Below are 15,795 nucleotides of genomic sequence, written 5' to 3' on the forward strand. Positions count from 1 at the left end.
GGGATGAGTAGAAACCAAACAAGGAGAAAAAAGCCTAAGGGCCACCGGGAAAAGCCCTTTTGGTTTCTACCTTCCCTGGCTGGGTGGGATGGACCGCCATCCCCTTGCCCTGAGGCCAGCCCAGCAGCACTGGGGCCTGCTCAGCTCCCTGGCAGGTGCAGGGAGGAGGGTAAACACCCTTCACTCCATTTCTGGGTCATGTCTGGAGGAATTACACACGCACACACAAACAGGAGCTGCTTCCCCATGGCTGCTTCCCAGCACCCAGGGAGCTCCTGCTGCCTCCGGCCCCTCTGCCCACGCTGCCGCCCCGCCGGGATCACGGCTGCTCCCGGCCTTCCCACAGGGTTTTGCTAATGACTCACCGCTCCTGCTCGGCTCTAATTAGGCTCCTGTCTAATTAGGCTCACTGGGAAGATGTGGCTGGTGAGAAGCAGCCCTTTGGTGGAAGGAGAGGGGAAAGAAAGAGCATCTGGAGACGCCGGAGGGATAGACGCCAGGCTGTGGTGAGAGGGCAGGGGGGATTGGGAATTGTCAGCTGAGCTGCATCTGTGCAAGGGATGGACCATAAAGGGACTGGAAACAAGTGCCCTCTGTACTGGCATACAGAGGAGCTCCAGAGTGCAGGGAGAGTGGGGCTGGGGGAGCCCACCCTGAACCTGCACCCTTGGGCATCCTTGGAACAGAGGCAGGAGAGCAGAGCCTGGTCTGAGGGTGATTCAAGAGGTGTGAAGGCAGCTTTAGGGGAGACACAAAGAACACCCACTGTCTGCCCATCCCTGAGAGAGCTGGGGGTGCTCATATCAGTTGCTAGTGTCAAATATTATTTTCTACTTAATTTTTACATGGTTCAACATCCTAAAAACCAAGACATTTACCATATTTAACATTCCTGTAGCAAATTAGCTAGCCCCAGGTGCCTTCAATGGCAAAAGTAAGTCATTACTTTACCATTCACCTTGTATCTGATCACAAGGCATCTCACTCACTCACTGCCCTAATTAGGGTTTTGCCTTTCCTTCTCTTAATAAACCCTCCATGAATGAGTGGCCTGTCTGCAAGCCCCAGCCCAGCTTGCACCTGTGTCCTTCCAGACCTCCAGTTTCTCTCCCTGAAGGCAGTGCCAGGACTGAACCCAGCAAGGGCAGGCAGGGAAGGGGAAATGCAGAAAATGCAAATGTTTAAGGTGTCACTAAACCATATTTCCCAAGAGCCTCTCCTGTGCCTGTCAATGTTCCTTTTAGAGACTCACCCCATTCCAAGGATCCTGTTATGACCCCTTTTAAGTGCCAGTGAAAATCCAACCACATCCAACAAAGCCACAGAAATATTTTGCTCTAACTTTGGGTGCCAAGGAAAGGCTGGCAAGAAAGCTGGGATGCTCAGAAACCCATCACTCTTTCTTGGGTCTATCTAAATTGATCCCTGTGGTCTGGAGAGAATATCCATTTCATTGTCTTAGCTGTAATGGCTCGGATCATGGAAATTTTGAGTATATGAAATTGTGGAAGGCTGGTTAAGGACAGTCAAATTAATATATGGAGGTGTCCTGGAGCAGCAGGGTCCTTTGCTCCCTCCTCTGCCAGAGGATTTGCCTGCCCAGACTTCCCCCCTGGCCAGTGGAAACAGCGGGGTTTGGAATGCACTGGGCAGGACCAGAGAAGCTCAGGGTGCCTGGTTAGCTCTGCAACCCAGCCTTTCCCTGGCAGGAGATTGATTCAGAAAGGATTTGATTTTCTCCATGTGGTTTGTGATCAGCAAATGTGCTGTCCCATCTCCCGTGACCAATGCCTGTTCTATCAGAGCAGCATCTGCCATTCCCAGCAGCTGCAGCAGCTGTTGTTTCACTGCAGCCATGCAAAGGCTGGGCGTGCCCCAAGGGGTGCTTTTGTCAGGCATCCAGGCTGCAGAGCCAAGAGGGGCCACAGGAAAACGTGCTCTTTAAAAGCCATACCCAGGAGCCGACAGTTTGGGCGAAGGCTTTTATTCAACTTCAGTAAATAGGTGAGCCGGGACGCCTGGGAATGCAAATAAAACCAGGACTGCTGAACAGCTGTGGAGATAAACGAGCTCTTTCATCTCCTGCCTCACACCCAGGGGTTGCCTGTCTTGGAGCAAGTGCTGCGTGACAGGGTGTGGGTTCAGGTACACTGACCTGACTCAGGCTCTCAGAACAGCATGTGCAACACAGCTAGAGGAGGGGAAAATACCAGGCAGGGAGTGCACTGCTGCCTAACGGGGCTGGCGTTTCCTGATGCCTGCTGAGGGACAACACAACACCCCAAGCAGCTGACAGCCCAGAGCTTTGATCAATACTCGATACTTGGGGCTGTCTTGTGCCTGGTCAGGAGCTGGACTTGATGCTCTTTGTGGGTCTTTTCCAACTCAGGTTATTCTGATTCTATGAATACATTTCTGATTCTCCTCAAGCAGTCGTTTCTCCTTCCCAGTCATACCTCTGAAGACAAGTAACAAATGGAAATGAAGCAATTCTGCCTCAAAATCAATACATGGGGGTGAAGGGTGCAGGTCTTCTGCTTCTCCTGCCTGGGGAGAGGATGCTGGAGTCCTGTGTAGGACTGGCAGGGCAGGGCCAGCAGTGATCACTTCTATCCAGCAGCAAATGGTTGTGGGGAAACCCCAGCCATTGAGGTCCTCCATGACTTCTCATCGTCATGGCTCTGTACTTCTGGCACCCTCTCCTGCCTGGACCGATGCCTGCAGGCACTGGGAACACCATGTACCTTATCATGGAATCACAGAATAGTTTGGGTTGGAAGGGAACTTAAAGATCCTTTTTCCACCACCCCTGCCACAGGCAAGGAATTTTCCACTAGACCAGGTTGCCCCAAGCCATGTCTGACCTGGCCTTGAACACTTCCAGGGATGGGGCATCCACAGCTTCTCTGGGCACCCTGTTCCAGTGCCTCATCACCCTCACAGGGAAGACTTTTCTTCCTTACAACACCTCCCCAGGGGGGACCTGGATGCTGGGTACAGCATTTCTGATCGGTCTCTTCTTGCAGGAGACGAGGGAACACCTAAACTACACAGCATCGTGGACCCTGTCCTGTGATGAGATGCAGCATGTTTGGTTCTCTAAGCCAACAGAACCAAAACCCTCTCTGTCTAGGATTTATTAAAGACACTGAGCTGTGGTAGGGGCTTACAGGAACTCTGTGCCACCAGCCAGCACATGCAGCCCCCAGACTCCCATTATTCTCAGCATGAGGCTGAAGAGGCACAAAGAACAGCTGTGACACTTCCCCTTCTTGCACAAGGATGAAAAGCCTTGTGTGTGGGGGGGAGGAAAACCCAAGGAATATCACATGGCCATCAGTCCTTCAGTAAAATGCAAATTTTATAAGAGGAGGAAAATAAGTTAGAGCCCAGTGGGTTCCAACTGGAATGGGGAGGATAAAGGCAATGCAAACATTTGATTACAGGTTGAGGTTAGGGCTCTTCATTCAGCCTTGGTGCAAAAGTTATCGGCAAAAATACCAGAGGTATGGGAATAAATCAGGCAGAAAACTCAGACTTAAAATCAAATTTATTTAGTGGAAGAATGACTTTACAAGAGGTTGGTACTGATAACTAAAAAGGAAGATAAATAAAAGCTTGTTACAAAACCTAGTGGATTCTGGCAAGTTACAGAAAAACTGAAGAATTTTACAGTCAATAACCTGCTCACTTTTTACATAATTACAAATTAACATACAGCATTTAGGTTTTACCCTCTTCTTTAAAAATCTTTTTATTCCAACTTTTCTTTATGGGTTCAACATGAAAAGGCAAAGCTTTTTTTTTTCTTTTTCTTTTCAATAAGAAACAAACCAAAAACAGAGGTATATCAGATTATTACAATACACCTTAATGTTGTGGGAATTACTCAAGTGCATTCCATATTAGTACAAAATAAACACCAGGCTAAACTTTAACCATAGGCGAACTGAACCAGACGTAATTTTTATTTCATCATTTTTTTGAGTCAGTGTTTAATATTGATAAAGAAAATAGTAGCATTATTTTACAGCGTGGAAAGGATGGAAAGCTATAAACAGTTTAAATACATACAAAGCTCATAGCTGTATGCAAAGCAGTGAGTGTTATCCTGTTCCCCCCTCCCCCCTAGCAATGGAAGCTGAACTATATTTGGGCAAAGCATCAGTGTCAGTGAAATGCACGTGGAAGGAAAGGGCACAGAGCCCTGGAAATGCAGGTGTGAAGGGAGCTGGTGTTACACTTCTCATGACTGAAGAGCACAAGGTGTAGGAGATTTGGCCAGTTCAGCTCGCCTATATTTAAAAGTTAGCTGTATCACCAATTAAGAATTGTGGATTGCTGCCCCTTCTGACAAATGAAGCAAGAGTTATGAGCAACAGGGGAGGTTTTTTTTTTATTTAAAAGGGTGCCCTAAATCATGATAAATTCCCAAACCTGGCCAGCAGGCACAATAATTTCCAGAGTTCAAGGAATGTTTTGTGGGATTTTAGCAGATACTCTCCTGTGTCCCCTGCCCAGTCCTCCCTTGCTCCATGCCATAGACATCCTAGACAGCTTCCTTGGGATTTGGCACCTGAAGAACCTCTTCTGACTAGGTGGCATGTGGAAGGACTGGAACTGGGTGTTTCAGCAACAGCTGTGATGTCTCCTAGTGACTCAAGGAAGGTGCAAAGGTGATTGGACTCTCTGGATGCAAATCCACACAAGCTGATGGCATTACTGTGCTGCCACACCTCCAGAGGGAAGAGTCCACCCTCAGTGGGGATGACAGCTCCTGTCCCAGGGAGGGCACTGGGAGGTGAACAGTGGCCTGGACAGTGAACACCTTGGTGCATGGAAAGGGCCTCACTTATTTGGATGCATCCCTTCACATCTTCTTCACTCTGAGTTTCTCCAAGGAAAAGGAGATGGAGGGAAAACCACTGGGGGGGCTGCTTCCCTACCTGCCATGAGGAAGGTGATGGTGAGGCTGACAAGGGCTCTCCTGGGGGATGTACCTGAGCCAATAGAAGCCAGTTCTCTTATCCTGCCACTTAACCTATCTGCAGTGGGACTGTAGATTAGACAGATTCACACCCACTTTGGTCTAAAAATAATACAAAAGGCTTGGCACTTCCTCCCCTCTCGGGGAAAAGCCAAACCAAACCAGGAACACGCCTACTTGAAGCTCTGATTTTGCTGGGGATACAGAGGGGGAAGCAATGGCAAAAACTGATTGTCTCCAAATAACCGTAATTAAAAGGGGCAAGACCAGTTCCATTTAAAGTGCTTTATGGCATCAAACTGACATCAAGTTATGTGTTGAGATGATCACTTCATTTAAAAGAACCTGAGGCCAAGCTCACACAGCCCTACGGAGTCTCCCACCCTTTGCTACAGCTGCTCTCTGCTGCTGGGTATTCTGGCACCCCCAGCTCATACTGGCCACTTCTGTACCTGTCTGAGCCCACACTCTCACTTCCCCTGGACACTGAAACCCCTCCTGTTGGGCAGTGGCAAAGACCAGGCCAAAAAAAGCCCAAGAAAATCAAATCTGATTTCTGTCCTCCAAGAAACACCAGCACAAACAGCTCCAAGAGCCCTCGCAGGATCCCTACTCCAACAACATGGGCTTCAAAGAGATGTTTTTGAACCTAGTGAGTCCCAGGAAGAACAGGGTGGTTTGGGTGCACCAAATGGACCGAGGGACTGGCTCTGGGAACTAGCAGCAGGCTGGGCTGAAGAAATAACGTGCTTTCAACAACTGCGGGATGAATGCCAGGCATGGAACTGGAGCAAATGCAATTTTAAGGCCAGGAAGAGGAAAGGTTTTGGTGCTGTCAAGCTGGGACAATACTCTAGCAGACAATGCTAGACAACCTTCAGGGATCAGAGCAGGCATCTGACTCTGGGAACCTATGCCAAGCCTTTCTAAAGAAAACCTGAGATGGGAAAAATAAAAGGCTAAAAGAGATAAAAACAAGTCCTTACCTTCCTAAAGGTGAAAGAAGGAGGAAGCAGTGTGGGAGGAGAGGCATAATTCCAAAAAAGTGAATCATACAGTAACAGACATCCTCCAGGGACAAAGGTCTGTCCACCAGAATTTAAGACACAAACAGCTTGGTACACAAGATTTCTGGCCAGTGTATTTCTGACTCACAACTGTGGTTTCTGTCAAGGAACCACAGGGACCTTGGGAGATCACTGAGCCAATACTATTTACACTTCAGGCACTGAATGCTCTTTTTGATTTGCACAGGTCAGGAGAGATGGTGAAGCCAGGCAGACTCAATCCTGCTGCCCTGGGTCACTCACCTGCCTTTTGGTGCCCTTCTCAGAGCCACGGAACACTGCTGTGCTGTGAATATAGCATGTGCTGGGATGGAGAAAAGACAGTGGGATAAACGGAAAAGTTTATAGAGGCAAAGGCTGTTCCAGACTGAGGGAACTCAGGTGTACCAGTGCCCTGATCTCTGCTCACACAACAGCACATGAGCCACACACTGCTTTGGTTTCCAGAAATTTCAGCTTGGCCCATCAGTGTTTTCAGATGTGTGAACAGCAGGGCAGAAGGGACTTTCTGAAGTTGGTGGTTTTCTTATGAAAAAGGTAACACCACACCATCAGCACATGCCTCCATCAGCTCCCCTCAGGTCTGGAGAGCAACTACACCCTCATATCACTGCAAGGCACTCCATGCTTTGCTTTTTCCTTTGCCTCCAAAGGGAATGAGAAAACCTAACCAAAATGTTTAGACATGGAAACTAATTGACAGGAGGAGCCCTGTCTGAAGTCATTGTGTCTTATTCCAGACTTTTTTAGGCCTGAAGATGCTCTGCCTTGAAGAAAGCTCTCAGCTGAAATTGTGTGACTTTGGGCATGGAAGGAGCACTGCCCAACCCCATGGTTTGTAGGAAACAGGGAGATGAGAACATTTGGTTTACCAATCTTTTGGTAAGAAAACAAAACAAATAAATGAACAAAAAAAAAAAAGGGGGAGTGGAAGAGAAAAAAAACCTCAAACTATTCCCCAAACAAAAGCAAAAGTAAAAAGAAATAAAAAAATAAAACCAAGTAAACTTTAAAAAAAAACTCTTTCAGATAAAATGAAAGATAAATATTTTTGCAAGCCCTGCTTGCAATTCAGAACAAGCACCAAATAATATTAAAAAAAACCAAAATAAAAATAAATCTCAACCCTTTTTCCTTTCTATTTTTTTTCTCTTTTTCTTTTGAGTTTTAATAGTGTAGAGAGCTTCCAAAGCAAGCAGGGTTCCTGCACCAAGACAGCCCAGCCCAAGCACCCACCTCACCATCAATGCTGCTGATACTCATCAGCAGTAACTCTGAAAATTGCTGCGGGTCACCAGCTCATGACAAGCCTGAAGGCAAACTGAAATCAAACAATAGTACAAGAAGAGAAATTATTTGCTATTTCAAAGAAAAAAAAACAAACTGGTAGGAAAGGAAATGTACCTGACAGCTTTAAACTCTTGAGCAAAAGCTTGACCTATTTTGAAGCTGGTAACCATTTACAAATCCACTTGGGTAATTATCCTGACAGGGTTTGGAAGAAAGGTGATTTTTGAGAAAAGTATGTCTTGTTGCATTTCTCCTCCCCCACTGAACACATGCCTGTATTGTACAACTCTACAGACACCCCACAGCTGGCACAGCAAGAGCTGCCCTTGGACCTTCCTGTTCTGCACAAACACTCCACCCCAGAGCCACGGGGACACACCACGCTGGCCTCTGGACCTGTCCCACAGGGGGTTTGTCCATCAGAACCTTTTTCTCCCCAGAAATGGTTCCTAAGTGCCTGGTATTGCACAGCCATAGGGACAGGAGCCATCTCCTTGGAGCTTGCCCCGTCTCACTGACCTGCTCGGACACTGCTGCTCTCACTCTGCCTCAGAAACCAGCAGGGCAAGTGAGAAAATCCAGAGAAACAGAAGTCCAACAGCAGCGCAAAAAGCAGGCTAAGAAAAACACAAAGAACAGAACAAAGATCCCTAAAAGAAGATTTTTAGCCACCTCCCCCACTCAGTCATTAGCCTTGTATGGGGATGTCAAATGCAACTGCTCTATTCTGGCAAAAGCATAATCTTTACTTCAGGGATGGGAGGGAGTGAGCTGGAGCTCAAAGAGATTGTGTTAAAAAAAATGTTGCTTACTGTTGTTTCCATTTGAACCGTCTGTTCTGGCTCCCTGGGATTGCCTTACCAGCCTACCAAAATTCTCTTTTCTGCACCATTTTAAATCTACCCAATAATGTTCTGCTTGACTCTAGAAACAGTTTGACATTTGATTCCTCTGCCCCACAGAAATCGTTCAGAATGATTTTAAATTTTAATTTTTATCCTCTGAGTTGTTGCTTCTGAATGCTGTTACTGCTTCCTGGTGTAATGTACCCTTCTGAAACCAAGCAGCCCCTGTCCCATGAGCACAAAAGGGGTGTGCATGTCACTGTGTCACAGCTGAAGCAGTAAGGGCAAGATATTTAATATCTACACACTCCCTGAAAGTCCTCAGGTATCATCCATCCATCCCCACGGGTGGACCTTGGCTGTAGGGACTGTAAGCATATCCCAGTGGATACATAGATACATATATGTACATATACAGTATATCTATATATGCCAGTGTGTACGCACCATTTGTAGAGTCCTAATCTTTTGCTAAATGCTTGGTTTTGGTTCTTTTATCCCCAGAAAAGGGGAATTTGAAGGCACAACCCCCTTAAGGCTATGTTCTCTCATTCTTCAGCAGTAAGAAGAGACAGACAACATCTATCCCAATCCGTTTGACCCCAGTTTTGCACAGGGAGATGGTCCTGTGTGCCTGGCAGGCACAGCCTCTGCAGGGAGAATTCACCTAAACCACAGGAGAGAGGCCCTTATCCACCACTTAGCAGACTTCAGAACTTTTTTTTATTTAAAACCTCCAGATGCTCGTCCAGCGCAGGCACCAGCCGCATGCTGTGTCACGGGAGGGAGGGAGATGTCCACGGTGCCAATGCCACGAGTGACCACTGGAACAGTCCATGCTCAGCAGAAGATCTCCTCACCCTCTGGAGGTGCTTCTGACGAGTGAGAATCTGTAGCATCAAAAAACAGCATGTGGGAATCACTATGGGAAAACAGCAGGCAGAGTGAGGCTCCATGTGCACAGAAACCCCACTGTCTGCAAATCCACAGGGCCCCTTAAAAGATGTTCAGTTCCCTGATGAGCTACCATGGAATCACACCTTAAAATGGGTGAGATTTCCTGTGCACAAGCTGGAAAACATCAGTGAGCTAGCATGAATGAAACCGGTCATCCGAGGGCATGTGATCAAATTTCACATGGGTCAGAGGTTTGAGGTGCAGCTCTGAGTCCTAAGGGGATGCAAAACTATCAGACCAAAAAAAAAATCCCTGTATGTTTTTGTTTCAGATCAAGAGACAAAACAGACCAGCTTGAGGGAAGAGGCCAACAGAAGGCTTGTGGGTATCACTTCCAAACTGCCACAGAGCTAAAGCAGAGATCAATGCCTCAGGAGCTGCAACAGCCAGGAGCATCCCAGCAGCAGCTCCTTCGGAAAGCACTGACACTGAAGCAGAGTATTTTCATCCTAGAAGCAGAGAATCCAGCTCATGGAGGCTGCTCAGGATGGGATGGGAAGGATAGAAACTATGAGAAGAATGTGTGTCCCTCTGATAACCCCAGGGGCCGCAGAACAGGCAGAAACACCCATGGAAGATCACTTCAGGCTGAGAAGTCCACTCAGCACAGCTGCTCTTCCCCATCCCTGCGTCACTATCCTCATTTCAAGCCACATTTTGTGACTTCTACAAGTTTGCTGGCTGAAGGAAAATATCCAGCTTACCAACCCTGGAAAAACACCTGTGAGCTCCCCTGACACTCACCAGACTGCTGGGAGCGATGTCCCCTGCCCTTTTTCTTCTTTTCCTTCTTCTCCTTTGGTTTGGCTAAACTGAAGAGGCGAGTAGGCATCTGGGTCTGTTCCTCAGCTGCCTTGTTAGTCTGGTTTGTTGTGCTAAGCAAATGAAAAGTGCTTTTCTCTTTGTGTGTCCTTGAAAGACTGTTCCTTTTGGGGGAGACAGACAGTTCTGCATCAAAGTGCCCTTGTTTAGGAAGGGAAGGGTTCTTCTGCATGGAGGATTCATCAGTGCTGGACTGGGAGGAGACTCTGGCAAGTTTCTCATGTAGATTTGAAACCTAGAAAGGAAAAGTGTTTCATGAAAGAGGCTAGCAGAGAACATGGACAGAAAAGGCACGTCCCAGACCACTCACAGGGGTTGTTCTTGTGAACATCCAGCCCATTCACTGGATAAAACAACGTCCTCATCCAGGCAAAGTAAAGACAGAAAAGCCCTCCCTGTTCAAGATGAAAATATGAGGCACAAAAAGAGTAACACTCCACTATCTTTTGCTCCTACATGCACTCTGCTATGTATCAACAAGCCAAGGGCAAATATTCTCTAAGATCTCAATAGCAAGACTCACCCTGCATCGTTTGCACACACAGATGGTGGCAGGAGGCCAAGGAGCAGCGTGCCTCTCTGGGAAGGGAACGCCAGCACACGGCACAGGAGCACCATGTGTCAAAGGAAGCCTTCCCAAGCAAAAGATGAAAGCAAAAGCCTTTTTCCTGATTTTTTTTTTCCTAACGGCTGTCTCAGGATGTAATTGAGCTTGCACATTCAAAGGGAAGATCAAAACAAGCCCAACAAAGCTTGACTGAACACCCTATTAATAGCTCTGCAATGTCAGTCAGATACCTGCTTTGAGAAGGTGCTTCCTTCTCCTAAATCTCTTAGGCCTTGCAGGCATTTTACCTCTCAGCTTCTCTCACAGCACCCATGCCCCTCGTCTTCAAGTGCTTGGAGCTGGAACAGCTTCACTGGCTGCTTGGAAAACTTCTGGCTTGATCAGGAGCCAGGTGGGAGGGAGCAGGACCTCCTTTGGTGATGAGCTTTTCAGAGCTCACTGCTCAGCTCCACAATTAGGCCATTCAGGCATCAAAAATCATTCCCATTCTGCAATCCAACATTTATAAACTAACTCTGCTAGAGCTCTAAGCAAATTACAGTCAGAACTAGTGACTTACAAACAAACAAATGATCAACAGGCTTAAGGATTAAATTCAGTCCATGTTTTGCCAGTGGTGCTCACTCTCCTCAGTCAGACTGCTGCACAGTTGTAAAGGAATAAACCTTAACTTGCTGAAAAATACCCAAACCAGGATCTGTGTGTGAGTTTTTCTTTGTGTTTGTGAGCAGTCAGACTCCAAAAGCCTCTTCCAGCAGAGCTGAGGACTGCTGACTGAGCCACACCTGGACTGCAGGTGCTTGGTCTTTCAGGACAGGGGCAATGCCATCTCTTTGCTCTTTGCATTGAGAATGCTTTTGGAGATGGATGTCAGCATGTGAACAGCCTTACCCTGCAGTAATCAGCCTCACAAGTGGTTTTTGTGACAGCTGGAGGCTGCAGGTTACTCACAACACTCAGGCTGTTTCTGTGAAGGATGTCCCCTCTGCTTGACTGCTCCCCAGAGCTCAGCCCTCGGGTGAAGGCCAACATCAGGCAGTGTGAACCCCCTGGCACTGCCTGGGGCACCTTCCCTGGGAGCCTGCCACCTCCTTTCTGCCATCCAATACACAGACAGGGAAGTGGGCAGAGCTCAGGCTGCCCGGCACTGGCCAGGCACCCCCAATACACCATGAAGCACCAACAACACTGGCAGTGCCTCAGCAGCTCAGCAGAGGTGCAAAAACAGCAGCACTGCACATCAAATGCAAGGGAAGTGCCAGTTTTAAGTACCAGTGCCCACATGTCTGGCAGCTGTGAGGGGCGTGCAGTTCACCCAGGAGCTGGCTGGGAGCTCCCAGCAGGGATCAGCTTCCTTAGGAGCCTGGCTGCCGTCGTCATTTACCTGGTTGTGGTCAGGCTCCTGCCGCATTTGAGCAAATCTCTCCACGTCCTGCTTCACCTGCAACTTCTCCCTCTCCAGCTGCTTCTGGGCCGTGCGCAGCCTCTCCAGGTCGAGCTGGTAGGCCGCCTTCTTCACCTGCAGCTCCTCCTGCTCCCGCTCCAGCTCCTGCCTCTGCCTCTGCTGCTGCTCCTCGCGCTGCGCCACCTTGGCCTCGCGCTCTGCCAGCTCCTTCTCCCGCACTTCCCACTCCTTCTCCCTCCTCCTCCTCTCCTCCTGGTGCTGTGTCTGCTGCTTCTTCAGGTTGGCCAGCTCCTGGCGCTGCTTCTCCAGGTTGCGCTGCTTCTCCTGCTCCAGCAGCGAGGAGGGCCGGGAGCTTCGGCTCGGAGCCCTCTCGCTCAGAGCCAGCTTCTGGTCCTCGATGTAGGTGTCCTGCTGCAGCACCACGCCCTGGGAGAGAGGAGACACAGATCACTGCAGCATCCTCTCCCATCCCTGAAAACCTCAGGGTGCTGTACTGACGCCCTTCTGAACCCAGCCCAGCACTGCTGTCTGGTTACCAGAGCTTGCTGGCAAAGCAGCTCCCCCAGCAGCTTCCCAAATCCAGGCCAGCACTGGTTCCCTTAGGCAGCAGCTCATTCCCTGAGCCTGCAAGCTGGCCGTGGGGTGTCCAGCCATGCAGGGTTGTGACACAGGGGGAGACAAGGGCAAAGCACGACTGGCAGCTCAGGCAAGCAGCGTGTGGGAGCAGGATGAAGGGCTAAGCCTACCTGCAAAGCAGTGAGCAGCTTATGGAGGCTGGTAATGGTTTGGAGGACCGGCTGCAAGAAAACAGAAGCGTTGCTGTTAGATCTCACTGGGTGATGGGTACGTGGACAGCATCTTCTCTTGCTCTGTGTCCCACCAGTGGGTCTGACAAGCTGCACAGCCATCCCTCTGCACCCTCCTCACTCTTCCCTTGCAATGACTGCATCAGTCCCCAGAACACCAACAGATCCCTTGAACACCTCCCAGAAATGCCTGGCATCACCTTCCTCCCTTCCCTAGCTGTCATTGCAGCAAGGGAAGGAACATCTGCAGAGGCACCTCCTGGCACAGAGCTCATGGCAAGTCCTGGGTTGTCTCTGCAAATCATTTCCTACAGCATCAGCTTGCTCAAGAACAAGCTGAATAATTGAGATGAAGCCCAGAAGAACACTTAAAAATTTCAGGAAAAAAAATTTCAAGGGGTGAAAAAAAAAAGGCAATCCTTAAATAGATGTGGATTATTTGAACCCTTCTCCCCCAGCTGACCCATACAAGACCCACTGCCACCAGGCAGAAAAGCTGAACTACAGCAGGCAGCACAAGTGCAGAAGGTGTGTACTTGGAGGCTTTCTGAAAATACAGAAATGCAAACACCTCATGCATCAATACAGAGCAAGCTACTCTGGAGTTATGCTCTATCCCTAAATTTAGCCTAGCTAAAAATTTCTCTGAATCTCTCATATCCTACAATTAATTTCAAGAACAAAAAAGAGCACTTCAGTATTTGCAGTAGTGGAGTGATAGCCAGTATTAAGAGAACTGCTTCTCATTTTGTCATTAATGCTAATTGGGAGTTATGAATGTGTATCAAAGGGAGAATAGAAATCTAATTGCCCCAATTCACTGCACCTGCAACATAAAATTAAACTCTCTCTGTCTGCAGATGCACAATAAATACAGCCCTGTGCATCCTGTGGTAATTAACCCTTGCTGCTTATAATCAGCACGTATCATCTTGCTGGCAAGCAGATGACAATCAGTGAATTCTCTGTCTAAACATCCAAGGTTAAACAAATAAATGACACAGTGGGTTCAGCTTAATGTATTTAAAAGTCTAGATGTGCTTCAACAAATTAAATGTGTTTTCTTCTACATTATCACCTATTGAGACAAATTCTCTAGCCACTTAAATGAAGGGAACAGCTGAGCAATGGAATCAATTCTTACCTCATTATCCCTTTTCAGCATGAACATCAAATTAGCATTTCCACCCTATGACAAGATCACAAATTTAATATGAGGACAATGAAAAATCATAGCAAATGTCTTCTGAAGCTGAACTAATGACACATCCATTAAACACTCCCCTCCACCTTCCATTCTGGCAGAATTCATGCATGTTTTTAGGCCATTTAGAATCATATAGAATAAAATGTTAATTAGGTATTATTTTGCAGTTATGTGATGGATCGATCCCCAGAAAGAAAAGATGCAAGGTTGTGGCTGACCTTAGCATTTCAGTAACAATGCAAAATTAAACAAATGCTTTGGCTGACCTGCAGACAGATGGTAGCTAACCTGTGCCATTAAGGGCTACAACTGATTTGCAGTGGTTTTCAAGTCAGTGGTTTTGGGTGCATATTTCACATTTTATTTTATTTTTAACTTATTAGGATGTATCTAATTTTCAAGAAATTTTCAGGCAAGAAATTGTCAAGAAATTTTTTTAAAGCTAGAGCTGTCACTCCTGAAATCTGAACTCACTGGTGGCAGACACACAAATCAAGCCATACCTTCTTTAAAATGCTGTCTGACTCTGTTCTCCGAAGGTCCTGAGCATCATCACCTTCATCTTTTGCTCCACCTAAAGGAAGAAGCCAGCATTGACATCAGTTTTTCAGCATTTTAAGGCAGAGATGAACTTGCTAAAGTCTGAGGAATTTAATACAGGAAACTCACGTGTTCCACAAAAGCGGACACAGGGCTCTTGACATTTTAACTAAATGAATTTGAGCCCTAAATATACGGAACACGTCAGCACTACCAGAAAAAGTGGATGTGAATTTAGATTAGGGTTGACTTTGGTATCAGAGAACGTGCTGATAAATTCAGCTATTAGCTGGTGCTCTGTCTAGCCCCTGCACTGCTGTCTACTACCACAAAATACTTGCTGAGAAGACATGAGGCAGCATAAGAGCAGATGGAGGATGATAACAGAATCATATCAGGGTATATTATTGCAGGTATAGTTTCAATGCCTCTCTTGTGCAAGTTAATTTACATCTGGGTCAGATACTGCTGTGCAACACCCTGTGTAATTCTATGCTGACAATTTATCATTAACCTTAGCTATCAGATACCTGGATCTTCAAAGGCACGCTGGGCTTCTCTTTCTAACTTCCCCCTGGATGGCTCATATCAGTGCTCCTGAGCAAGACTGAGCTGACCTGTGGGGACATGAGGGCTCTGACCATCCCCCTGTGCTGCCCTTCTGCTCAAAAGGAGTCACACAGACCTATCCTCTAGCTCCTGCCAAGACTATTTTACTCCCATTGCCAGCTGAGATGCAGCCCATGGGGAAAACCCACACATGCAGTGGAAACTTTCCTTCTGCCACTCTTAAAGACTTTACATAAACCTGAATCTGCAGCAGCGTGAAGGACACCACACCTGGTGTAAAGGCCCTCTCCTCCCCCCACCCCCGAGGCTGGCTCTGCTGTTAGAGGCTGACCCTCAAGTCCTCCTAACAGACCTGCTCTCCTGCGCCACGTCCTGGGACCTTCCACCTCTCTGCAGGAGGAAACTCCTCCCTTCTGCTTTGCTGGAGGGGAGAATGAAGGGGAGTCAGGTTATAAGCCTTGCCCGAGGTTTCACAGGTTGTGAACAGAAGAACTGGAGAGAATGCCAGGTTTCATACCTCCTGGGCAGAACAAATAGGCCCTGCATTCTTTTCCCAAAATCTCCCAAGACCCTACAACTACTGAATTAGAATCAGAGGGTATTTCTCCAGAAAACTTAGATTTGGGCAACAGCCCGAAGTTGTCCCATTCATTGTTGCAACAGAGAGAGGCACAGCCCTCAACAAACCCCTCCAGTGTGAGTATGTTTGTCATCATGATGACAAGGCCTTT

At 47.6% G+C, this 15,795-nt stretch overlaps 1 protein-coding gene across 1 annotated transcript in view; it reads right to left on the reverse strand.

Moving 5' to 3' along the window:
- Positions 1 to 3,532: 3,532 nt before the first annotated feature.
- The window catches only part of AKAP13 (A-kinase anchoring protein 13), a 74,194-nt gene continuing 61,931 nt past the window's right edge, over positions 3,533 to 15,795 (reverse strand). Inside the window, exons 25-30 of the mRNA XM_038147264.1 lie at positions 14,458 to 14,528; positions 13,892 to 13,936; positions 12,688 to 12,738; positions 11,921 to 12,367; positions 9,891 to 10,203; positions 3,533 to 9,079 (exon numbers count right to left, since the gene is read on the reverse strand). Of these exons, the coding sequence (XP_038003192.1) occupies positions 9,030 to 9,079; positions 9,891 to 10,203; positions 11,921 to 12,367; positions 12,688 to 12,738; positions 13,892 to 13,936; positions 14,458 to 14,528 (977 nt within the window). The 3' untranslated portion in view covers positions 3,533 to 9,029. The remainder of the gene's footprint in view (positions 9,080 to 9,890; positions 10,204 to 11,920; positions 12,368 to 12,687; positions 12,739 to 13,891; positions 13,937 to 14,457; positions 14,529 to 15,795) is intronic.

Source organism: Motacilla alba, chromosome 10 (assembly GCF_015832195.1).
Source record: "Motacilla alba alba isolate MOTALB_02 chromosome 10, Motacilla_alba_V1.0_pri, whole genome shotgun sequence".
Lineage (NCBI taxonomy): Eukaryota > Metazoa > Chordata > Aves > Passeriformes > Motacillidae > Motacilla > Motacilla alba.